The sequence below is a fragment of the Xyrauchen texanus genome, chromosome 23 (assembly GCF_025860055.1).
Source record: "Xyrauchen texanus isolate HMW12.3.18 chromosome 23, RBS_HiC_50CHRs, whole genome shotgun sequence".
In the NCBI taxonomy this organism is placed as follows: Eukaryota; Metazoa; Chordata; class Actinopteri; order Cypriniformes; family Catostomidae; genus Xyrauchen; species Xyrauchen texanus.
In genome coordinates this window covers 16,947,889-16,973,001 of record NC_068298.1, presented here as the reverse complement: position 1 = coordinate 16,973,001, position 25,113 = coordinate 16,947,889, and the positions used below count along the sequence as shown (strand labels likewise).

At 38.7% G+C, this 25,113-nt stretch overlaps 2 protein-coding genes across 4 annotated transcripts; one reads left to right on the top strand and one right to left on the bottom strand.

Moving 5' to 3' along the window:
- Nucleotides 1-2,677: 2,677 nt before the first annotated feature.
- LOC127617186 (PHD finger protein 6-like) lies at nt 2,678-12,872 on the bottom strand. Of its 3 annotated transcripts, none has more exons than XM_052089112.1 (11): nt 12,765-12,872; nt 10,709-10,865; nt 10,422-10,523; nt 10,143-10,276; nt 9,029-9,075; nt 8,766-8,929; nt 8,467-8,610; nt 4,698-4,802; nt 4,285-4,418; nt 3,967-4,083; nt 2,678-3,378 (listed from the first exon to the last, which is right to left on the bottom strand). In XM_052089112.1, exons 2-11 carry the CDS (start codon nt 10,838-10,840, stop codon nt 3,375-3,377), a joined length of 1,083 nt encoding a protein of 360 aa, XP_051945072.1. In that variant the 5' UTR covers nt 10,841-10,865; nt 12,765-12,872; the 3' UTR covers nt 2,678-3,374. The 3 variants fall into 3 exon arrangements, with proteins under 3 accessions (XP_051945072.1, XP_051945073.1, XP_051945071.1); XM_052089111.1 differs by having other exon boundaries at nt 2,680-3,378; nt 3,967-4,096; XM_052089113.1 differs by lacking the exon at nt 12,765-12,872 and having other exon boundaries at nt 2,679-3,378; nt 3,967-4,096; nt 10,709-10,849.
- Nucleotides 12,873-14,878: 2,006 nt separating this feature from the next.
- Nucleotides 14,879-24,483, top strand: LOC127617257 (calcium-binding protein 39-like). The gene is made up of 9 exons (XM_052089200.1): nt 14,879-15,081; nt 16,311-16,479; nt 16,599-16,763; nt 16,867-16,985; nt 17,301-17,469; nt 18,456-18,515; nt 18,643-18,708; nt 20,867-21,010; nt 21,305-24,483. The coding sequence occupies exons 2-9, from the start codon at nt 16,363-16,365 to the stop codon at nt 21,494-21,496; spliced, it is 1,032 nt and encodes a 343-aa protein (XP_051945160.1). The 5' UTR covers nt 14,879-15,081; nt 16,311-16,362; the 3' UTR covers nt 21,497-24,483.
- Nucleotides 24,484-25,113: the final 630 nt, after the last annotated feature.

Genomic DNA, 25,113 nt, shown 5'->3' with positions numbered 1-25,113 from the left:
CAAGTGCTTTTCCATTTTTTTATTATACATTCTTTACTGGCATACAACACATGTGAAAAACATTTTGTACAACATTGCAGCCCCAGTGAACTTTCGGCAGGAAGTGGAACAGCATGCGTTTTGCCAGGCTTTCTTTGAATCTGGACCAAGAACATCGACGGACTCCAGACAGGTTTCTTTTTCCTTTGGCACGGGGTTCTCACCAAGGCTTCCGTTTGGGCCACGGTTTACATGGTCTCACCGATGGCTCAGCTGCAGCTTTAGGCCACACAGAAGGGGTGGGAGTGGTGTTTTTCACTGGGCACTGGCTCGAAGCAGAGCGGACGAGAAAAAAAAAAAAAAACACTTCTCTTAGGCAAAAATTGCTTCATCGCTGGTGTATGCTTTTGCGCTGCAATAATGCATTTAGAAAAGCCTTCCACTACGTCTTTGAAGAGGCCGTCAATGGAGACGGGTGTCAAGCAGTGTGGCTTTCTCAGCATCACGCATCTCTGTGAGCGTTAACCAGACATGCTGGTCCAAAACCACCCAATTACTAATCACTTTTCCAATGGTCTGCATGGTAAACGTAGTAGCTCAGAGTGCTAGATCTGTGGGGGTGTGGAACCCTTTAACCATGTCAGGATTTGGGCCTTGCTCATCTACATCTTTGGAAGCTTGGCCTGACAGGGTTGAAGCACTGCCATGCAGCGCCGAGCCAGCCTGGCCTGCCGCTGTATAAGCTTTTTCAGCCAGTGTGGACATCAGTCAGCACAGCTTGGAAGGGTGGACCACCCCATAGCAGCAGAAGTACAGATGAGCTTCAACCGCCTCTTCAATAGGGGGAAGCTTAGCATATCCCTTTTCCTCAGCGTGGTCCACCTTTGTGAGAACAGCAACTCCTCCGGTTAACAGGAGAGATGAATAGGGTATGCATCAGGTCTTTGCAAGCTCATCGTGGACTTACGGGAAGAATGGTACATTTCTCAGGGCCACGGCAGGACTGCAGGAACCACTCATCCAGCCAAGACTTTATTGGCTCCTCTAAAGGGGACCACTCAAGAGAGATCTCCTCAACCACCCGTGTGAGGATGTGAAGAAGCTCTCGGTCAATGGCCTGTGCACACTCCTCACCCTCGTTGGTTGGAGAAGCTGCAACATCCTCTGTGGATCATTCTACCATGTCCGAAGTGGCAAGGGATACAGCATCATCACCCGCCGAACACAACACCACCATGGTCCTACATAAAAGGGCCAGAGGTCGTCACGTCCTTACTGCACTGGCAAAGACACTGTGTGGGAAGATCGAGGGGCTTGTGGGGCTTGCACCAGGGCAAGATCCTCCTCAGATTCTTCCTTCTCTACCTCACCGCCCCACAGTGCTTCCCCATGTGGTCCATCTAGATTTCACACAGTAGCAGCAGTCTGGAGGCGAATCGTTCCTCAAAACGATGGCAACACTAGAGCAGAGCGTTTTGAAATTCATATCCTCATAGTGAAGAGAGTCTGCCTCCATGAGAGTTGCTTCGCCGTGAGTGCGGGCCAGGCAGTGAACGCAGCTCTCATGTTGGTCTGACAGAGCGATGCGTCACTCACTGGAACACTCGCGATATGAAATTTTTAAAAAGATGCGTACATACAAGTAGTTCTTTTATCAAGTGTTTTACGTCACTTGGACAGAAATATATATATATATATATATATATCTGTCCATCTCAAAAGGATACCGCTCCTGCAGAATGCTGCAGGTTGATGTCTCGCTGAGGCAAAGAACCTGATGCCGGTGGCAAGACGGAGAAACGCTTTGACGGAAAACTAGAGGGGGTGGGTGAATCTTTCACTGCATGTGTGGAGAGTTGAGCAAAAAAGAAATTCCTGATGTGTCCGCTGGAAAATCCCATCCACTGGAAGGTGTTTGTCGCCAGAGAAGAGAGGGCTGCTCAAGACATGATGTCAGCCTTGAAGGAAGAAAATTCTGAAGAACTGGTGATTGAGCACCCCTTATATTGGGCAAATGCATGTCTAAAAGGGCAGAGCTCAAACACCAGTGGCAATCATAAGATTGGTGTAATGATACAAGGGCTTCAACTAGGTCATAGGAGAAGAAATTCCCCAAAGCGTTTTACAGCAATGTTGAGTGAACCGAATCGATAGGGAACCATCGATTTTGAATGATGCTTCATCCACGCTGCTAGGTATCCAGGTAAGTCCAAGATAACCCAAACAAAAATTTTAACGAGAGCACCTTTAATTCTGATAAGCCGATTGTTAATGTAAAAATTGTTATAAGATTTATAAAAATCTCTTAAGAGGTCACAGGATTTTCTGAACATGACAGGATAGCAAAACGTTAAATCTTGAAGTGATTGCGGTGTTTTCATCTTAGTTTACTGCATCATAAGACATTCCCACTCACAAACGCACTTATAATTTATACAAAAATACAGAATAAAACATTTTAGGGGGTTACAAAATGTTATTCTGAGGGCATTGGGGTTTTTTTTTTTTTAAGGACTTCCCTTAAAAAACAAAAAAAACATTTGAATATCAAATTAACAGACACACGTTTCTATGTTCGGCATTAAATATGAAATATCAATGTTTCTTTTTCATATTTCTCATTTTAAATATATTGATGCTTGCAGCAAACACCTTTTTAAATTAACTTATTTTGAATGGCCTCCAAATGGACAAGAGAAAATACAAAGCATCCATTTGTAGTTAGTGATATACTGTATGTGGGACAATGCTAGTGTCCAAGTGAACAATGTGCAAGTCTGTATTAAAATAAAGAGAAAGAATGACCACCATGTGAGAAGAGTAAAAAAGTACATGCTAGCCAATGTTTTTAATCCTGACTCATACTATAAAGAAAACCACAGATATGGAATATTATTCATGAGTATATAATAGTAGTAAAATATAATACATGTTGCAAGAGAGAGGAAAAAAAAAGCGGTAAAAGATAGTTTCATGAAAGAGAATTACTTTTAAAGGCTTATTAAACTTCATAGTTTAGAGAAGATGGACCATAAACAGTCAGAGGGCAGTCTTTTCAGAGCAGGTCCAGTCAAAGTGCAGTTTGCCGAAGTGTAAACTGGAGGTACAAGCACAAGTATGTAAAACTGTTCCATCCATCCAGTGATATGGTTTTAAGTATTATTAAACCACATGTTTAAATACAACATATCAAGCTAGGTTATGGTTTGCACTGCAGTACATATCAATATAATTTGATATTGAACTTAAATTCTCAATTTCACAATGTCCATGAAATACTGTCAAAGAGAGAAAAACTGAAATGGTCAGAGATTGTGAGCTGGCCCCAAGTTTCTAACAGAGCATTATACAAAAATATATATTTTGCCCCATCTTATTGTGTCTTCAGTCTTGCATCATCTGGGGAAAAAAAAAAAAAAAAGACAGGAACTGACATCATCACTATTGTTCTTAAATCATCCTTATATTCACTGATCAGATTGTCCTATTTATTTATTTTTTCTCCCAAATTTGGAATGGCCAATTCCCAATGCACTCCAAGTCCTTGTGGTGGCGTAGTGACTCAATCCGGGTAGCGGAAGACGAATAGCAGTTGCCTCCGCGTCTGAGACAGTAAATCTGTGCATCTTATCACGTGGCTTGTTGAGTGCATTACCACAGAGATATAACACGTGTGGAGGCCCATACTATTCTCATAGCATCCAAGCACAACTCACCACGTGCCCCACCGTGAGCGAGAACCACAAATTATAGTGACCACGAGGAGGTTACACAATGTGACTCTACCCTCCCAAGCAACCGGGCCAATTTGGTTGCTTTGGAGACCTGGCTGGAGTCACTAAGCACACCCTGGATTCAAATCCAGGGGCGTGTCCTACTAGTTCTTAATTTTAAAATGACAACTGTAATAAGAACACCTAAAATCCAAATGAATAACTATCATTTACAATGGTTTGTATAAAATAAAATACACATGCAGAATCTCACCTAATTTCCGTTGACCTGCAGCTGAGGGTCTGCTCTGTTGTCAAAAGCAGCTCTCTCTCTACTGCGACTCTCCCTCTCCTCATCTTCCTCATCCCTTTCGTCATTCCCACTGTGATTCTTACAATATAGCCTAATGAAAACATTATGTTCACATGATACTACACAAGAGATACTGTATCTGACCTGATGGCATCTGTAGGTATACAAATTTTGAGAACTGTCTGGACCATGTGTCCAGGGTCAACAAACCTTCTGGCCAAAATTATCTTTCCAGATTACTCATATTTAAGTAAACAAAGTATTATAGATAGAACTTACTTATAAATGCCTCTGGCCATATTCTCTATGTATTTGGCCTTGTCTTGCAGGCCGCAGTGATAATGGTAGGTCTTTATGCAGGCTTTAATCTCACATCCAATGGTGGCTCCAAGCTGGGCACACAGGGTGCATTTCTAAAATAAATCATTAAAAAATATATTAGATGAATCTATAAATTAATATACATCATTCTAAACACAAAATTAAACATTGAAACATTTACTATTGTTGTGTAAATTTACACTTGTACTTACATATAAACAAAATACTTTTTCTAATTTAATTGTTCATGTAAATGTTGCATTCAGTTTTGCCTTATGGTAATATATAGTGGCTCTGGCAAAATACAGGCCCTTGACAACCATAAGGGTTGTAACAAAACAACAAATGTTCACCAAAACAGAAAATCTCACCATTCTTTTTCCTCGCTTTATTTCCTGGATAACCGTTTTAATGTCGAAGTTACCAAATTCGGCACGTGAGGTGGTAGTTAGCTGGACAGTTCCAGAAGAAAAAAGCTGTGACAAAAGCAGACAAAACAAAAATCAGGTTAAGTGGAACAGGATGAATCAAACAGATGCAGGTTGATAGCTTCATTCTGATTGCTGATGTGAACATTAAATGTGGAAGAAATGTGATCAGTAATTTTGACCGTGGCATGATTGTTAGTGCCAGATGGGCTGGTTTCAGTATATCTGTAACTGCTAATCTCCTGGGATTTTCATACACAACAGTCTCTAGAGCAGGGGTCAGCAACCTATGTGCATTGGCCACGCGGAGGGGTAATAATTAGCACACCAGCAACGGCGAGAGAGGAGAAGACCATTTATATAAATTCTGCACCGCATTCCAATCTCCATTTTAATGTAATCCTTCCTCATGCTCACACAGCAAACAGTGCATCCGGAAAGTATTCACAGCGCTTCACTTTTTCAACATTTTGTTACATCCTTATTCCAAAATGGATTAAATGCATTATTTTCCTCAATTCTACAAACAATACCCCATAATGACAACATGAATGAAGTTTGTTTTTTTTAAACAAAAAATAAAAGTCACATGTACATAAGTATTCACAGCCTTATGTTAAATAATTTGTTGAAGAGCCTCAAGTCTTATGGTGTATATGATATTACAAGCATGGCACACCTATTTTTGGACAGTTTCTCCCATTCTTTTTTGCAGGACCGCTCAAGCTCCATTAGGTTGGATGAGGAGTGTCAGTGCACAGCCATTTTGAGATCTCTCCAGAGATCCACTCCTTTGTTATCTTGGCTGTGTTCTTTGGGTCGTTGCCCTGTTGGAAGATGAACCTTCGACCCAGTCTGAGGTCCAGTGTGCTCTGGAGCAGGTTTTCATCAAGGATGTCTCTGTACATTGCTGCATTCATCTTTTCCTTGATCCTGACTAGTCTACCAGTTCCTGCCGCTGAAAAACATCCCCACAGCATGATGCTGCCACCACCATGCTTCACTATAGGGATGGTATTGGCTGGGTGATGAGCGGTGCCTGGTTTCCTCCGGACATGATGCTTGCCATACAGGCCAAAAACTTCAATCATTGTTTCATCAGACCAGAGAAGTTTGTTTCTCATGATCTGAGAGTCCTTCAGGTGCCTTTTGGCAAACTCCAGGCGGGCTGTCATGTGCCTTTTACTGACGAGTGGCTTCAGTCTGGCCACTCTACCATACAGGCCTGATTGGTGGAGTGCTGCAGAGATGGTTGTTCTTCTGGAAGGTTCTCCTCTCTCCACAGAGAAACGCTGGAGCGCTGTCAGAGTGACCATCGGGTACTTGGTCACCTTCCTGACTAAGGCCCTTCTCCCCTATCACTCAGTTTGGCCGGGCGGCCAGCTCTAGGAAGAGTCCTGGTGGTTCCAAACTTCTTCCATTTACGGATGTAGGCCACTGTGCTCATTGGGACCTTCAATGCTAAAGAAATGTTTCTGTATCCTTCCCCTGATCTGTGCCTCGATACTGACATGCACTGTTAACTGTGGGACCTTATATAGACAGGTGTGTGCCTTTCCAAATCATGTCCAAATCAACTGAATCCAATCAAGTTGTAGAAACATCTCAAGGATGATCAGTGGAAACAGGATGCACCTGTGCTCAATTTTGAGTGTCAATGCAAAGGCTGTGAATACTTATGTACATGTGATTTTTTTTCATTTTTTATTTTTAATAAATTTGCAAAGATTTCAAACAAACTTCTTTCACGATGTCATTATGGGGTATTGTTTGTAGAAATTTGAGGAAAACAATGAATTTAATCCATTTTGGATTAATGCTGTAACAACAAAATGTGAAAAAAGTTAAGTGCTGTGAATACTTTCCGGATGCACTGTATATTAGGCTGAATGGGAGGCTAAAACCTATTAAGGTGTGACGAGACTCGCGCTGCGAGTGCAAGACATTCGCTCATCAGAGCCGGCAGCGATTTATGCGATTAAACGTGCCCGCTTTGCATCGGTCAGGCTGCATGGATGACAGACTAAATTCAGTGTTTCATTTGTTTCTTTTTGTTTACAGAACAATGCGTGATGTAATAAGCAAACCACCATTATTAATCCTTGAGATTTCCAACCCAGCATACAAGGACACCCTCCTTAAACCATAGTCACACTCAAATACATTAAATGATTAAAACATGAACCCACATAGTTTTGTTAAAAAAATCTGAAAATGGCTAAACAGTTGATCGGCTCCTGATGCGCGTATGTCTTGCACACAGCACGAGTCTCATCACATTTCAAAAGTGTTTAGTCTCCCATTCAGCTGATGAAAACATTGGAATGCAGGTGCAAAAAAACTTGCATGCTAGTGATTACATGAAACATTTAAGATTCTACACAATTTTGTGATCAGTAATCAAATAAGCAAATTTGTGACATTAACAGTGTTAACTCATTTTGCACAAAAGGATGGGTTTTCTTTCATTAAAGCATTTAAGATTCTCTGTGAAAATTCACATGCAGGATCATGATTATATCAACCATCAGGTTTTGCACAAATCTTTCAGCACAGCCATTGACCAGCAAAATAAAAAAAATGGCACTCATGTCAAAAAAAAAGTAGCTGACCCCTGCTCTAGAGTTTACTTGATACCACACAAAAAAAAAACATCCAGTGAGCAGTTCTGTGGATGGAAACTACCTTGTTGATGAAAGGTCAATGAAGAATGGCCTGGGATGCATTTCCCAAAAGCATGGTCTCTATGATCACCTTAAGCTTGCAATGTTTTTGGGAAACACTGCCCTGACTGGTTTGAGCTGACAGAAAGGCTACGGTTATTCAGATATCCGCTCTGTACAATTGTAGTGAGCAGAATAATACACAACACATTGAAATTTGAGACGGATGCATTACAACAGCAGATGACCTTCATTAGGACCACAGTGTTCCTAATAAAAGTGCTCGGTGAGTATAGTTTCAATCTGGTTTGTTATTGTAAAAATGTCTAGTATGTGATGTTCAGATGAAACCATGATAGAGACCAAGGTGGTCACAATGCTGGGTTTCCATCTATCAATTTTTATGTGAATTATAAATTCGCGCTTAACCTGAATGGAAGCACATGCTGTGCGTATACACTAAAAATTCACTTAAATGTCAAAGTTTATACGTGATGCAGGGGTGGAGTTTTGCACAAGACAAAATCCACATTAAGGAGATGGAATCAGTTTACCGGCAAAAAAGATGAGGTGTTTTGAACATTTGTGTACACGTTTCCACTCCTCAAAGTAAATGGTCTGCCCTTATATAGCGCTTTTTTAACTTTAGCGGTTTTCAAAGCGCTTTACACTGTGAACCGCGCGCGCGCACACACACACACACACACACACACACACACACACACACACACTTGGGGTTCAGTGTTTTGCCCAAGGACACTTCGGCATGTGGGCCAGAAATCGAACCACTTCGATTAGGCGAGTGTTTCACAAATTGAAACACTCGCCTAATTTTTAATTGTAAAAAAATTGTAAGAACATTTACTTAGATAGTTAAAAATGGACACTCCCTTATAGGCTGTGCCCAATCCAATACAGCCTGAAGTCCAAATACTAGACCCCCAAATAAAATAAACAAGTCCTTCGAACATAGCTAAAATCCGTTATGTGGAGGCTTTCATCACAGGGACCCATAGTTTTGACTTTTGTCAAGATTTAAGAATCCTCACCATGCATTTGTAGTGCGCGGCAACCTTCTTTGCATTGTCAGAGTGGAGCACACCCCGCATTTCATTCTCTTCCTCACCAGCATGGCAGAAGCCGCAGCGAAGGCCTGAATCACTCGGGCTGCCTCTCAGAGGTGACCGGTCCCGCTGTAGCACACACATCCACAGGACAATTAGCATATGCTAGTTGTCAGCCACTGGCAAAACATTTAATTCTGCAGAGACAACTTGAAAGAATTCAAGAATTTTGTCTGTATCCTGTAGTCCCATAATGGATAAATATGGAAAAAAAATGTGCTTACTTGTGAGGCACTCTCTGTGTCATCATTGCCTTGTGAAGAAGTGGATTGTGTGTCATCTGACTGTCCTCGCGACACACCTTTGATTCTGCTTTTCTCAAAACGCCCCCTGCCCCTGCTCCTTGGTGGAGATGAATCTGAATCATTAGCTGCAACTCCCTGTTCATCTGTGTAAAGAGTAAATCACTAAAAAAAAAGGCAAGTTTCACATGCAGTGTTCAACATTAAACAAAGCACTCTTTCATGAAAAAAGTTGAACTATTTACCATCACTTGCATCTCGAGAGGCATCTCTGTGTTTGCGACAGTAAACACTAATTTGCAAAAAAGAAAATAAATAATTGTCATATAGTTCATTATAAACCAGATGCAATTGTATATGTTATGCATGATTATCCAGGGCCATAACCATCATAGACATTAAGTGGGCCAGGTACATTCCCCCAACATTTAGAATCGTGGTTAACCAATGTGTGTTAATGACAGATTCTTAAAGGGATAGTTAACCAAAAAATTCTCTCATTATTTACTCACCCTCATGAAATGCCAGGTCTGTATGACTTCTACACCGGAACATATTTTAGCCCAGTAGGTCCTTAAAATGTGAATGGAGATTTCTCTTTTAAAGCTCATCACAGACAGTAAGCATAAACTTCATTGATACAACTCCAGTGGTTAAATTTTGTCTTCTAAAGAAACACAATCACTTTTGGTGTGAAAAAAAGATCAATATTTAAGTACTTTTTAACTATACTCCAACACTTCATGAGAGGGTGGAGTCTAAGCAGTCTCTCATGTGACATATTCGTGTTGCCATGGATACAGATGTAATCTAACATTCTCCACTCAGTTGAGACATCCAGGATGAGCACACAAACACACAATTGTAAGTAAAGAAACGGATCAATACATATCTAAACCAAAACCAACTGTACAGCATTCCATCTCATTTGTAAACAGCGCAGCTCTTCCAGATGTGACACACGTGCATCAGTTCTCACGTTTCGAATGCCAATGTGATTACGTCACACACGCATATTGCTGCTCACCAGAAGCATGAAATATGTATCTTTTTCACACCAAAAGCAATCGTGTCACTTTAGAATACATTCATTTAACAGCTGGTGTCATATGGATGAAGTTTATGCTGACTGTCTGATTTTTGAGCTTAAAAATAGAAATCCACTTGCATTTAAGGACCTACCGAGTGGAGATATTGTCTATTTTTCTTCAAATGTGCTCTGGTGAAGAAAGAAAGTCATACACACCTGGGATATCATCAGAGTGAGTAAATAATGAGATAATTAAAATTTTGGGGTGAAATAACCCTTTAAACTTTTACATTTGAAAGTTACATTTGCTTTATGCCCATAGTGCTTACAGGTAAATTCCTTGGGAGGGATTCTCTTTGGTCTGAGCCTTGTCCCAAAGAGCGCAATAGTAGTGGTATGTTCGCCGGCATGTCTTGACATCACATCCAATGGTTGCCCCAGGCCGGTGACAGGAAGAACACATCTGTACAGGAAATAAGCAGGTAAGGAGGATACACAAAAGCACACGTTCAATTTTATGTTCCTGATACACATTTTCAAAATGATTCTCTAAATATAGCGTAACTGAACATCTGAATTATGTGTGGGCTGCTGGTTTGAATGCTTACCAATTTATTTCCTCTCTTTATCTCCTTCTTCACATCTTCAATGGAAAAGCCTCCAATGTTTTCACTGTCTGAGTGAGATGTTACCAGTGCTGAGGAGAAAAGCTGAGTAAAACAATCATAGTAAAAAAAAAAAATGTCAGAAAACAAATACTATAATTTATACTATGAAAGCAACAATTGCAATATTATGGAGAGAGAGCACAACAGATTATGCACTAAATGTATCGTGCTAGGTAAATGTATGTTCTAGGTTTTCAAGCATCTGTCTTGACAGACAGCTCCCTCACCATGCACTTATGGTGGGCTGCCACCCTGTGGTTCTCTGAAACCTGTAATTGTCCACACTCTTTGTCTCGGTTCGTTCTACAAAAGGCACATTTTCGAAGACGTGCTGAAGCTTCTTTTCTCTGTCCTGACATGACCAGCTTTCACACTCCACCTATCCTGTTTTAGAGAATACAAATATTCAATTGAATGCATTCTACAGGGAGAAAGACCATTTTTGTTGCTCAGATCTGTGAAGAGCTCTTGAAAGCTGTGTGCATGTCTACAGAGCAACAGTTGGCTAAAATGCATGCAAGCATTTTTTTTTATAACATTTCTGAAACTAATTTCATGCATCTGTCTGTCATTGAAGTACTTTGTGGTAATAAAAAGTGATCATTGTCTTAAAAGGGTGACATTATCTAGATGTTTGTATTCCAGTGCATTTATGAAATTCCAATACACAGATTAAAAGTTGTTTGGGATCACATTCTCCTAAAAATCTTAAACAACTAGTATGAATTGCACAGAGATGGCCCTAAAAAAATTTAAATAAAAAGTGACAATTTTTCAGCTCTGTTGGTCCATACAATGCAAGTGAATGGGTACCAACAATTTGAAGCTCAGAAAGCAAATGAAGGCACAGCATAAAAGAATGATAGGTAGGATAAATGTGGGTTAGAAACATAAATATTTCAGTCCTTTTTTTTTTTAATGTAAATGTCCACTTTCTTGCATATTGCCACCTAATGGGCAGGTAGGAGAATTAATAGTGAAAATAAAAATGGCTTAAATATTGAAACTTTTTTCACCTACAATGATCATATCGCTTCAGAAGACATGGATTTAACTACTGGAGTCGAACTGATAACCTTTATGCTGCCTTTATGTGCTTTTTCAGCTTCAAAGTTCTGGTCACCATACAGTTGCATTGTGAGGACATATAGAGGTGAGATATTCTTCTAAAAATCTTTGTGTAAGTCTTGTACTTCTTGGATGGCTTGAAGGTGAGCAAATGCTGAGAGAATTTTAATTGTTGTTAAAAACTAAAACTATTTAGTGAGCAACAATTATCCCTGGATGGAAAATAAATGGCACTCCAATGAAGGGAAATTTCCAGCCCACAAAACCCCAGGCTTAGTCAAAGTAAACTAACATACGTCATACGAACCTATATCAATGTAATTTTGTGATGACTTCACGCCGTTTATAGCCATAAAAAATTGCGTATGAAAAGCAGATGTTTGGCGTATTTGAAGCACTGCAATGCCAGTAGGCTGCTCCGACTGAGTTCACAAAACCCCGCCATTCGCTAGATGGCCTATAATTTTTTACACAGAACAGAAACTAAAAGTCTATTTCCTATCATTCGCTATCACCAATCTAATATATTTTGTGTTCTAAGATTGATAACGTGTTGTTTTGAGTCTCGTTGGCTTTGATCGCGTTCGCGCGATAGAGAAGCTCTGCTGCCATGATAGCTGAGAAACTGCACTCGCGCTGCAATACAAACAACACACCGCGAGACACACGGTATCCTACAGGACAGCCGATACAACCTGCCCACAAGTCTCAATGAAACCCTTTAAAACACACAAAGAAAAAACAGAGCATCCTTTCGGTCGAGTTTTGAAATGGAGAATGATGACACAAAGGCCCGTGACAAAGGGCTTGTTTCGTCCACAATAAGACCTTTTTCACTTTCCAATATTTATCTAATATAAGACTACGTAAAATCTGATATCTTACAAACAATATTAAGAAATAGCCTACTCTCTCTCTAAGTGCATCCCGTTAAGGCCCAAGTCACAAAGTGTGTACAACAACACTGATGACCACAACTGTGCTTTAAATGTTCGGTCTGAACTTCTGTGAAGATGATAAAGAATCATTTTGCAATTTTATAACAGACTGATCAACGGCTTATTATTTTGCCCGCTTCACGTGGGGAGACTCGCCATACGAAATACATACCGCCCGAAAAATACGAAGCTAATGCAGAAAAATGTCACTCACCCCATTCTTTTTCTAACTCTTAAAGTCTAAAGTTACAGTCAATGTGACATTAGAAGCTCTTACCACTGCTGTGCTGAATGGGGTGATAGATTTAGACTGGCTGTGAGCGCGTGTTCTCGTTCTTCCTCTGGTTGATCATTGAAAGCTTGTGTGTGTTCTGCCTCTCACCATCGCGAGGCGTTCAAATGACGTCGCGCGTTAGTCCGACATTGAAACACAAGCGCACGCCCCTTTACGTACTGTAGCCACCGTCAAGATAGCTTGAGAAATAGGCCCAGATGAGGCACATTCATAAAATACCGACTATCTATAAAACAGTATAGTTAAAAAATATGTTTTTCATCTTTGAGGATTCACAGTTTGGCATGAAGTATATTTAAGTGAAAATTATTATTATTGTCTTAAAAATGTATTTTGTTTGTAATAGATTTTTCATAATTTTTTCAACAGTATACATACACACACACGCACACACACACACTCTGGCAGCCACATGTTTGGAATAATGTACAGATTTAGCTGTTTCGGAAGGAATTGGTAGCCTACTGTAATTGACCAGAAAACAGTGCCATCACTATTTGAAAAAAGTCAAATCTAGACAGGGCCTATATCCAGCAGCCATCACTCCAACACCTTATACTTGAGTAATCATACTAATGGCCAAATTGGTTCTAGAAAATCACTTGCTATTATATCAAACACAGTTGAAAGCTATTTGGTTTGTTAAATGAAGCTTAACATTGTCTTTGTGTTTGTTTTTGAGTTGCTACAGTATGCAATAGACTGGCATGTCTTAAGGTCAATATTAGGTCAAAAATGGCAAAAAAGAAACAGCTTTCTCTAGAAACTCATCAGTCAATCATTGTTTTGAGGAATGAAGGCTATACAATGCTTGAAATTGCCAATTAAACTGAAGATTTCATACAAAGGTGTACACTATAGTCTTCAAAGACAAAGCACAACTGGCTCTAACAATGACAGAAAGAGATGTGGAAGGCCAGATGTACAACTAAACAAGAGGATAAGTACATCAGAGTCTTTAGTTTGAGAAATAGATGCCTCACATGTCCTCAGCTGACAGCTTCATTGAATTCTACCTGCTGAACACCAGTTTAATGTACAACTAAAGAGAAGACTCAGGGGTTCAGGTATTATGGGAAGAATTGCAAAGAAAAAGCCACTTTTGGAACAGGAAAACAAAAAGAAAAGATTATAGTGGGCAAAGAAAAGCAGACATTCGACAACAGATAATTGGAAAAGAGTGTTATGGATCTTAAACACATTGAGCTTTTGTGGGATCAGCTAGACTGTAAGGTGCGTGAGAAGTGCCAGACAAGACATCCATATCTATGGCAACAGGAAGCGTGGAGTGAAATGTGAAAACACAGCTAGAATGCTAAGAATCTGCAAAGCTGTCATTGCTGCATGTGGAGGATTTGTAAATGAGACATTTCTGAAGTAGTTTAAGAAGTTCTGAACATTTCTATCCAAATGTAATGCGTTATTAATTGTAATCATGTTATTAATGTCCTGACTATACATTGTGAGTGGCTGAATGCCACTTTGGTGGATAAAAGTACCAATTTCTTTCTATATATATATATATATATATATATATATATATATATATATATATATATATACTTGAGTAATCATGCTAATGGCTAAACTGGTTCTAGAAAATCACTTGCTATTATATCAAACACAGTTGAAAGCTATTTGGTTTGTTAAATGAAGCTTAACATTGTCTTTGTGTTTGTTTTTCACATATATATGTATGTGTGTGTGTGTACAGGATTAATCGATAGATAGATGGATAGATGGATGGATGGATGGATGGATATGTCTATATGCAAAGATAAATCCAAATGTGTGTAAGTGTAATGTGTCACGCTATACAGTTAGTATGTATATATACTAACTGTATAGCGTGACTATATATATATATATATATATATATATATATATATATATATATATATATATATATATATATATATATGTAAGAAATGTGTAAATGTAAATTAGGTTACATTCGTTATTAAAAGGGAAAATGTATCATTTCCGTAGTTTTCTGTACAAGGTGTGCGCCTCCGTCGCTCGCTAGGATTGGTCAGAGATTACGTATAAAAAAGGGGGAGTTAAAAACTCTCTTCAACTTCCCTGATAAGTGAAGCGGCAGATAGCCGCTTAAAGTGTGTAAACAGCCAACCACTCCTAAATTCATCGCAGTTACTAATCCTGGAAGTATCTCCTATTGGGGATGTTCGTCATTGCTTGAACTCATATATCAAGCTGCTCACTGGTAGATTTATGTTTTTTTCATATTCGAAGTATTTGAAGAGGATTTTAAAGTAGACGTTTGAGTCTGTTGTATGCGGTAAGTGCCTCTGCTTCTCCTCGAGCAGCTAACACACATACACTTAGCTTGACATGTTGTCTGTCATTTCCCCCTAAACATACCACTCCAAACAGACATTTTCCATTTATAACGATAGTTCCCTCAGTTGTTTCTTTCAAATGGGTCTCGGTGATTTATTTTTCTGTTCTGGATAAAAACGATTTAGAGTAACTTGTATTACTCGCAACTGGATCAACTGTCAAAATGTCATGAAGGTTCAGCCCATAATGCGTGTCAACCAGAAACTTTACAAGGGTTTAGTTGGAGCCATTTGACTAAAATCCACTCTAGCACATTACATACATAGACAAAGTATAGAATAAGTGGTTAGTTGCCAAGTTTATTACTTTTTCTCTAATTTTCTAGCTCGTTTGGCCATGATCATGCAAGACTGAAGTCAGCTAGCCAACGAGCTAAACGGCTAATTTCCCAGTCAGCTGAAGGATTAAAAGTACTGGGTTTTAGCGTCCTTCATTAAAAGTTGCGAATTTTGTTTAACAGACACACGGTAAAACTGTATAACGTGACACAGTACATGGTAAAGTGAGTGAGATGAGTATTATCGAGGTGAGAAGTGATCGATAAGTCCTGGGTGGAGGTTAGCTTAGCTCATCGGGCTTTTAGCAGTTCTTCAAGTTTAACAAACTGGTCAATTGCGCTTTGGAGATGCTCTTTTATTTAACCCATGCTGTTGTAAAATATGTTTTATTTGTAATTGTGCGTGTTGGATATTCTATGCACTTGGATATCAGTTTAGGAGATACATGAAGTTTTCGTATGCTTAAAAAAAATAAAAATATCAATGCATAATAATATTTAACTGACATATAAATATAGTTGTGAGGAATTAGTTACTTTTCATGTAAAGATTTTTTAGATAGTTCTACATGTAAATTAAAAGCCAGAATTTATTTTAATATCATGGTACTTGAATAGATTTTCCTAATAACATGTTGTTTTATTTGTTAAAGAGTTGTTAGCAATTTAAATATTTTTTTTCTGTTTACTTACATTATATACACTCTTTAGTGTTGCTATGCTAACCTAGACATAATCATTTGGCTTATAGAAAACTGCTTTGGAAATACATTTTTCATTATGAGGACTCATACCTACTACATAAAGTTTATTCATTACTCGTTCATGTCAAAATCTGCCTTAAGAACGCACAATTTTGCACTCTAATAATTTTCTTTGTTTCATTCAAGGTGAAACACTTTTGGCATCATCCAAATTCAGCACATACCCTAGCTAGACGCCATGCCGTTCCCATTCGGGAAGTCTCAGAAGAACCCGGCAGAGATAGTGAAGAGTTTAAAGGAGCATGTGGCGTACTTGGAGAAGCTGGAAGCATCTGAAAGCAAGAAGTGTGAAAAGGTCAATCATTTTTATTTATCTGGATGTTTAATCATGTGTTTAATCATCTTTTTTGTTTCAGTCAACTGTGGATTTCATAGGTTGTTTTGAGTCAGAAAAACTGACCATTTCTCCTGTAGGTTGCAGAGGAAGTATCAAAAAATCTAGCATCATTGAAAGAGGTGCTGTCTGGCACTGGAGACAAGGAGCCTCAGACAGAAGCCGTGGCCCAGCTGGCTCAGGAGTTGTACAACACCAACCTCCTGATTTCCCTCATAGCAAATCTACAGAGGATTGATTTTGAGGTGAATATTATAAAGTTTAAAAAAATGCTGCTGTTAATGACAGAATGAAAGATACATCACTTTGTGCACTCTTTGATTTGTAACAAAATTTTGTTCACCAAAGGGAAAGAAAGATGTGGTGCATCTGTTTAGCAACATAGTACGTCGCCAGATTGGTGCTCGCACCCCGACTGTGGAGTACATCTCTTCTCACTCACAGATCCTCTTCATGCTGTTGAAAGGGTAAGTTTCCAGACCCCAGGGCATAGCCATGGCTCAACATTTTCAGAAGACATTGATTAGCCTGGCTTTTCCAATTGATGTTATGGGACACTGCAGTTGTACAGTTATTTTAGGACCACAAATTTCCCATTTCCTGTCGATATGGCTGAGCTGCCAGTGATGTCCTGCCTTTACAGCAGAAACGTGTAGTTATATACACTTAAGTGTCATGTAATGACATTTTTTTTTTTTTTAAATGTGGTTAATTTTGGGTAAAATATATGTGTATTGTGTAGGATAAATAACAAGAGATTTTTAATGATCTCATGAATGCAGCTATGAAACTCCAGAAGTGGCTCTTAATTGTGGCATGATGCTGAGGGAATGTCTCCGCCATGAACCTCTGGCCCGAACTGTTCTGTTCTCTGAGGAATTCTATTGCTTCTTTCGCTATGTGGAGCTATCTACCTTCGACATTGCCTCAGATGCTTTTGCATCCTTCAAGGTGTGTCATTTGGACAGTTTTGCATTCATTTTGATGGTTTTTGACGTGCTGTTGTCTTAAGAACCCTTTTAAAGACAAACAAAAAAAAGCCAACAGTGCACCTAGAGATCAATGTAAAACACAATATTTCCATGAATTGTACCGGAGACCAATTATGCATTAATGTTTGTTTAAAGGAATAGTTCACCCAAAAATGAAAATTTGCTGATGATGTACCATCCTCAGGACATTCATGGTGTATCGGAGTTTCTTTCTTCATCAAAACAAATTTTCAGATTTTTGGGATTTTATTTCAGGCCTTCTAATTTAAATAATGTTAGTGAATGTATTATTGGCACGCGGTCATGAGAGGGATGATGTAAGCTTGTTGGTAAATTCACGCGTCACGTGGAGGAGGCAGGAAGCACGTCATTGTTTACAAGATAAACTTGCCCACACCACAGACCATGCACTGTTCACAAACCAAAACAATATAAAATAAAAACATTTTGAACAATACACTTATACAAATACAAATCTACAGCAAAGACATTTCAACTTTTGTACAGCGCTCCTCTTGTAAACAATGATGCACTTCCTGCCTCCTCCACGTGAGCGCGTGTCACAGAGATGTACGGAAGCGAACATTGAGTTAAAAAGTATATTTTTGTTTCTAAAAATAATAAAAAATGATCAATTGTTTGGGTTCAGAAGAACTTTGTCAAATATACATTTAGGAAATATGTAATTAGGACAGTGTAAATATGCATTTAGGACAGTCAAAAAAATAGAGTACATTCACTTACATTGTTTAAAGGAGGAAGCCTGAAATTAAATCCTAAACATCTTAAATTCTGTTTTGATGAAGAAAGAAACTCCGATACATCCTGGATTGCCTGAGGGTGAGTTCATTATCAGCAAATTTTCATTTTTGGGTGATCTATTCTTTTAAGGTTATTGTTTTAATTTGAAATCATGGAATTGATAAACCACAAGTTTGTTTTTAGGATCTTCTGACAAGACACAAGATCATGTGTGCAGATTACTTGGAAACAAATTATGACCAAGTGAGTTACACCCCCACCCCCCATAAATTATGTGTAAGGGCTTGTGTATAAAAGTGATTCTGCCTGTTCAACTCAATGAACCGAATGCACTCAGGATTATACATAATGTTGTGATAAATGTTTTTAGGTGTTTACGGAGTATGAAAAGCTGCTGCATTCGGAGAATTATGTCACTAAGCGTCAGTCTCTAAAGGTGAGAATAAACCAGATTTTTTTTTAGCAATACATATGTACATAATACATATTTGAGACTGTCATGATTTTCAAACCCTTGACAGGGTTTCCGCGGGGCATTAAAAGTCATTAAATGGATTTTGCTAAAATTAAGGCCTTAAATAGCATTAAATGTCATTCCTACAGGCATTAAAAATTTTAGATCGTTTTGAAAAAATGATATTAACAATTTATTTTTCATATAGACTTCACAATTAATAACTTTGATTTGCTATCGCAAAATATGTACATTGGTGTGATAAACACGCGGATCCAGTTTGGTAATTGCCTCCGGCCGGTGTAAAATTGACGTAGCGGCGGGGTGGGACCTGGAGGAGTTAGAACAGAGAACGTAAATTTAGTAAAGTTGCAAAGAAACGGGACAGTGCAAATTCCAGCAAAAGTGGCTAGAATACAAAGAATTTAGGACATGGTTGGTTGTCAACATGGAGCCGTTAAATCTCATATGCAGTCCGATTGCCACAAATCGGCTGTAAAAGGCAGACAGCAACTAACTATCTCAAGTTACTTAGCGTTCTAACGTTTAGAGTAACAGAAGTGCTCCGAGTTCGTTTCTGTTAACTTACATGCGCTAAACGCTTTATTTACACTAAACTGGCGCGTCCTGCGTGAAGCGGTTTTTATTGTCTGCGGTAGCAGCATCTCAGTCTCCGCAAGGCACAGGTATCATAATAATAACGCAGATTACAAGATGGGGTACAATTCCAACATCTTTACTAAATGGTTGTTGAGCAAACAGCATTAACAGAAACACCTGTAGAGTCCAGAAACATCTCTTGTTTACCTCACGAGAGCGTGTCGCCCTTATTACACTCCCCGCGGAAACAAGTGAAAGCGGAACTAATGATTCCAACATCCAACAAAATGAAAAGGAAGGAACATACATATAATAAATCTATATCAAATATTTATGTACTATAATATAATGCATTGCTAAATTAAATATAAAATAGTGAATAAAAATAATTACATTAAATAGTGACAAACTGTCCAAAATTTTCACTTTAAATTGAATTACATCAATGGGTCATCAGTTCAACTTCAGTTTAACATTAAGCCTCATTCTTTAGGACTATCTTATATACAGTAAAGAATAGTTTGCATAAGCCTACTAGTTTTTAAGCCCTAGAATAAGGAATACAATTTATATTTTAAAATGATATGTTGTGTAGCCTGAATTATTTAATCAACCAACCTTATTTTTGACAGCAAAATCTAGGCATCAACTATGGTTTTACCAACATGGAAATGTAGTTAACAGTGATATTGAGCAGAAAGCTTACATATAACCAGTTTTGACAGCTGCTGATAAAAAGTTAAATGATCAGAATCGATTGATGAGATGAAAAGAAAAGTAGAGATCGGTATCGGATGTTAAATTCCTGATTGGAGCATCCCTAATATTCAAGTTAACTGTTTAAAAAACTAATGATGATGATTAGTGGGCTGAGATCCTGTCACAAAATGGACAAAAACACGTACATGGTGGATGGTAACATTTGGATATGAAGAAGACTTTGTTTCACCGTTTATATATCTATTTGTTTGTGGTTGAACTGAAAAAAGGTCTCAGTTTGGTTCTTTTTAAGAGGGCTCAAGTGCGAAAATCCCAGTAGACTTTTTGCAGTTGAACGTGTGGAAAACATTACCATCATAATCGCAGTTCAAATCGCAATTGCAATATTTTTCAAAATAATCGCTATATGATTTTTTGTCCAAATCGTGCAGCCCTTGTGTGTGTGAGTTTATGTTATATATATATATATATATATATATGTATGTGTATGTGGTTAGTCATGGGTCATAAATGGCATTAAAAAAAGCATTAAATTAGATTTGATGATACCTGCAGAAACCCTGCTTGAGGCACAAATGTAACCGTTAAGACGAAAATGCATGGACGAAAGTCTTCGACTCAAAATCTTCTTCCCTTTTTTTTTTAAACTTGAATTGCCACATATTTAGACTTGATAGAATTGCCACATACTTATAGTTCCTAAGAAGTCTTGCTCTTTATAATAAAAGAAACCTTTGTTGGGTGGTTTGGCTTCATTCTTACCACGTTTGTATGTTGTTGCACTTAATTGTATTATTATTGACTATCAAACGATGTCCAGCTCCTGGGAGAATTGCTGCTGGACAGACACAACTTCACAGTCATGACCAAATTCATCAGTCGAGCTGAGAACCTGAAACTGATGATGAACATGCTGAGAGACAACAGCCGCAACATCCAGTTTGAAGCCTTTCATGTTTTTAAGGTGTGTGTGTGTGTGGTCTCTCTTTTTGAATGTGTATTGCCTGTTTATGTGTGTTTTTATGTACAACTTCAATGCATCATAAGTAATGCAGTTTAATTGGACTTGGTTCTTTCCTCTGCCTACTCCAATTACATTCCACATTCAACGGGTGACTGGTCCCATGTCCCAGTTATACCCTCACTTATTGCAAGTAAACATGTTGGGGTCATTTGCCAGAGTGTACTCCTGTTCAACTCCCATGAAGGTAGTCACTGACTTGAATTGCATTTTGATGGGTTTCTTGTGTCCTCTCAGGTGTTTGTTGCTAACCCTAATAAGACACAGCCTGTACTGGACATCCTGCTTAAAAACCAGTCCAAGCTGGTAGACTTCCTGAGCCACTTTCAGACGGACCGTTCTGAAGACGAGCAGTTCTGTGATGAGAAGAACTATCTCATTAAGCAGATTCGGGACCTCAAACGGCCTGCACCTCCAGAGGAGTCCTAATAGGAGAAAATTGGAACATCAAACCGCGGAGCTTGGCTAGTGATGTGATTTAAGTGGGGTGAGAATTGGATGGGAGGGAAAACAAAAAAAGTCAAAGAAAGTAGGAAAGGCATTGCTTGGACTAAATCTCTTTACATCCAGCATCTGAAAGAGGTTGAAAAGTTGTTGTTGTTGTTGTTGTTGTTTAGTATATGCAAACTTATGTTTTTCCCTGTACTAGGGGGCAAGCAGGTGCCCCCTAGTACAGGCCCCCTAGGGGGCAAGCAGGCCACTAAGGGGCAAGTGGAACACAAGTACACCATTTATACCCCCCAAATTTTTTAAATAAATTAAATAGAAATATTGATTACCATGGTACCATGGTTAGTGCCCTGCAAAGTAATTTCCTTCAGTCACAGATTTAATGGTAAATCTTTGCAAACTTGAACAGATTTTTGAGAAGTGGATTTGTACATTTGTGTCTTTGCATATTTGCACTAAATCTGGTAGCTTTGCTCCAAGTATGTCATTAGTGCCAGTTTAGACACTTAGTACATAAAAGGAAACTAAATGCTAAAGGACGCATTATAAATTAAACAAAAGTTGGGACATAAAAAAAACGTAACTATACTTAAACACAAATTCAACAAGAAACACAAACATTTAACCGGGTTGGGGATATTACAGCATTTTAGTAGAGAATCTCCAGAAAATATGTCCTATGTTCCACCAAAGCTAACTCTTATCTTTGTTTAATAATATATAGCCCATAAAATGTAGTTATTGTTGAATGCTTCATTCAATTTCCATTTTAATTGGGTGATTGTAGCTTGGTCATTATGGGTCTTCTATTACATGTATATTTATCTATAACATTGGATTTGTAGTATTCTGCTTTTGCTTGGGTTAACACCTTAGGAAGTCTATTTTCATTTTAGTTACCAAAAAATTTATAACCACAAACCACATAAAGAGTTACAATATTTTCTCAGTTCATGTGAACCATGCAAGGAATTTAAGGTTCGTAGACTTCAGTAATGCAAAAATACATGGTACACAATTACAGTGCAAGACGTGATAACCTCCACATATACACTGTAACGTTGAAAGAATGTCAATGCAAGGACTGGGGTGTCTTGACATTCCTCATGCTGCATTTTGGTGGACAGCTTAGACAAGCCAATAAAGCCATTAACAGATGGTTGCAAAATAGAAAGACCATTGAGTACAATTCTTAATGTCCTGCACTGTCAAACTTGAATGAGCCGAATCTGTGGTAATACAAGTTCTATATCTTAAGATGTCTGATTATACCTACAGTTTGGTTCTCCTATGTAGTGCACTTTTCAGTACCTCTTGGAGATTTTAGATGAAATGCAGAACAGGTTCTACTGAAAAGTTCCATTCTAATCATTAGCATTGGTTCCTTAGGTTGAATAGATATATTTTATGTACTCTGTTTGCACAAATTCTTTTCTCATATTATACCTCATAGGTTTTAATTTCCCAAGTGCTGTTTTTCCCCCTTGTCAGTAATATTGTAGATGTGGGGCAGTAGTTTTGAATTATGCAAGCAAAATAAGACCTCCCAACAGGGAAATTTGTGGTCTTAAATGCTGGATAGGATCTAACGGTTTCATTTTTGCAGTTTGCTAATGGTACATAGAATGTCACAAGTGTGAGAAGAACACTCGCTGTGTGAATGTAAATGAACCAGTTTCACACTAAAAGGTTTTTAATGGATTAATCCAAATGTCATCGTGGGCAATTGCTTTGATACCACTGTTCAGTCAGCTCATCACTAACAGCAAAGATGTTTTGAAAGAAAGTGGCAAGACTTTCGCATGTGAAATTTTTTTGTTTTTGATTAAGGTTTTTGGAGGTGGAGGTGGGCAAATCAGATGAGCTGCCTTTTATTTGCTTTCGGAAACTGCACCAAGTGTGAAATCGACTACAATGCCTTTGCCTTCAACATGAGCTTTTTCCCCAAAAGGTTCTACAGATATCCATAACAAAATATTTAAATATCCTAATTAAATGTCACTTAATACTAAAAGTGCAAGAATGGTTTTAAGCTAAATGTGATTATTTCATTGACAGGGTTTTAAAGGAGACATTTGTCTGTAAGCTTATTAAAGCTTTGAGCCTTCAGATTCTCCATGTAGTGCTAGTGCTCTTGGATAAAGAGATTCAAAATAACATAGTTGTTAAGTTATTACGGTGGATTATACCCACCTTATATTAACTTAAGTGTTTGATCATGTTTGATATGCTTACATTTTCACTCTGTTGCCTTTTCTCTCATTTTCCTTATGCTTTTTTTTTCTTCTTGTTATTATCCACTGTGGGAGAGGATTATATATGTACATAAAGTTTTATTTTAAAAGATGTAAATGTGTGGAGGCATACTGAAAATAAACTTAACAGTGGCACTCCTCTGTGATAACGTCCTTTATTATTTGCACATTTCAAAGAATTGATTGGAAGCAGGACAGTATTTCTGGTATGTGAAATGTCTTAAATTAACCATATTAATGTTTACAATTACAAAACGAGTTGTTGTAACAGTCATGCTAGTAGTAATTAGACGAAAGCATCACAGAGATCAGAGTGAAAAACATGGGACACCAATGATCATTGGTTATTGAAGTTTCTGCGTAAGAGCTCAAGAGCTGCATGACTTTCCCTCTCCACACACCGTTCGGCCTGGGCCTGCTCCATCTCAACCCTCAGAAAACCAGCCTCATTTCTATCTGAGCCGCCTTTTTCAGTCGGTCTCCTTCGGTCTTCCGCTGTGCTGGCACTATTTTCACTTCCCATGTAAGATTGGAGCTCTCCTGTTGCGTCTGCTGCATGTACTCTTTTGCTTTTCTCAGAGTTGACCTCCACCTGTCAGCATCCTCTGCATTTTCCTGGACCTGGAAGATTGTGTAACTGAACATTCATTTTTTTGGCTCTCTGTCTAAGCTCATTTATCATGAGGGCCTGGCGTGCTACCTTTTTTTCAGGAGAGGCTTAATTCTTTCTCCAGCTCCTCCACCAGCCCCTGCAGCCTCCACTTCAGTTCACATTTTGCCATGAACTGCTCCTCTGTACATCTGAGATGTTGCCTGAGTTGTATTGTGTCCATCTCTACGAAACCAGTCCGTAGTTTGGTAATGTCCCTCTCATTCCAAACGCAGTTCTGTCTCTCATCTGCACTCTCAATGTTATGTGGATTGTGGTCAGTGTGATTTTGTGGTGTTGCTCCTTCACACTGCCTGACAATTCTCTTCGCCAGTGCCTCCTTTAGCAGTCTCTTATTGTAGCTCTGCCTTCTATGGCTCTTATGGGTTTCGTCCATGTCTGTGGAGTAGGTCGGCAAATTTGGCTCTATTGAGATACAACAATGTTTTTGCATTTGTGTCGGGTTGGTTCTCCAGCAGGTTTTGAAAGGTGAAATGAGGAGGAAACATTTTCTCTGCCCAATGTTCCCCATCATTAAAAGGTGCTGACCCCTATAGTAGGCTAGTGTTTTCCTGGGTGCTTTCCATTCTCCTCTAAACCGCATTGGTTAATCTCACTTTATAATGTGCGTGTGTTATTTTGCATGACACCGAGATTGTTACACAGCACGCGGAGGGAAAATAAATATTCAT

What these genes read in the sequence shown, in the direction of transcription:
- LOC127617186 (XM_052089111.1), bottom strand. Translation starts at nt 10,840, where the DNA reads ATGTCAGGACAGAGAAAAGAAGCTTCAGCACGTCTTCGAAAATGTGCC. An exon ending in CCGCGCACTACAAATGCATG is followed by an intron (nt 4,803 to 8,466) that starts GTGAGGATTCTT and finishes CTTTTGTCACAG; the next exon opens with CTTTTTTCTTCTGGAACTGT. An exon ending in TAAAGCGAGGAAAAAGAATG is followed by an intron (nt 4,419 to 4,697) that starts GTGAGATTTTCT and finishes GATTTATTTTAG; the next exon opens with AAATGCACCCTGTGTGCCCA.
- LOC127617257 (XM_052089200.1), top strand. Translation starts at nt 16,363, where the DNA reads ATGCCGTTCCCATTCGGGAAGTCTCAGAAGAACCCGGCAGAGATAGTG. An exon ending in TACAGAGGATTGATTTTGAG is followed by an intron (nt 16,764 to 16,866) that starts GTGAATATTATA and finishes TGTTCACCAAAG; the next exon opens with GGAAAGAAAGATGTGGTGCA. An exon ending in ATGCTTTTGCATCCTTCAAG is followed by an intron (nt 17,470 to 18,455) that starts GTGTGTCATTTG and finishes GTTTGTTTTTAG; the next exon opens with GATCTTCTGACAAGACACAA.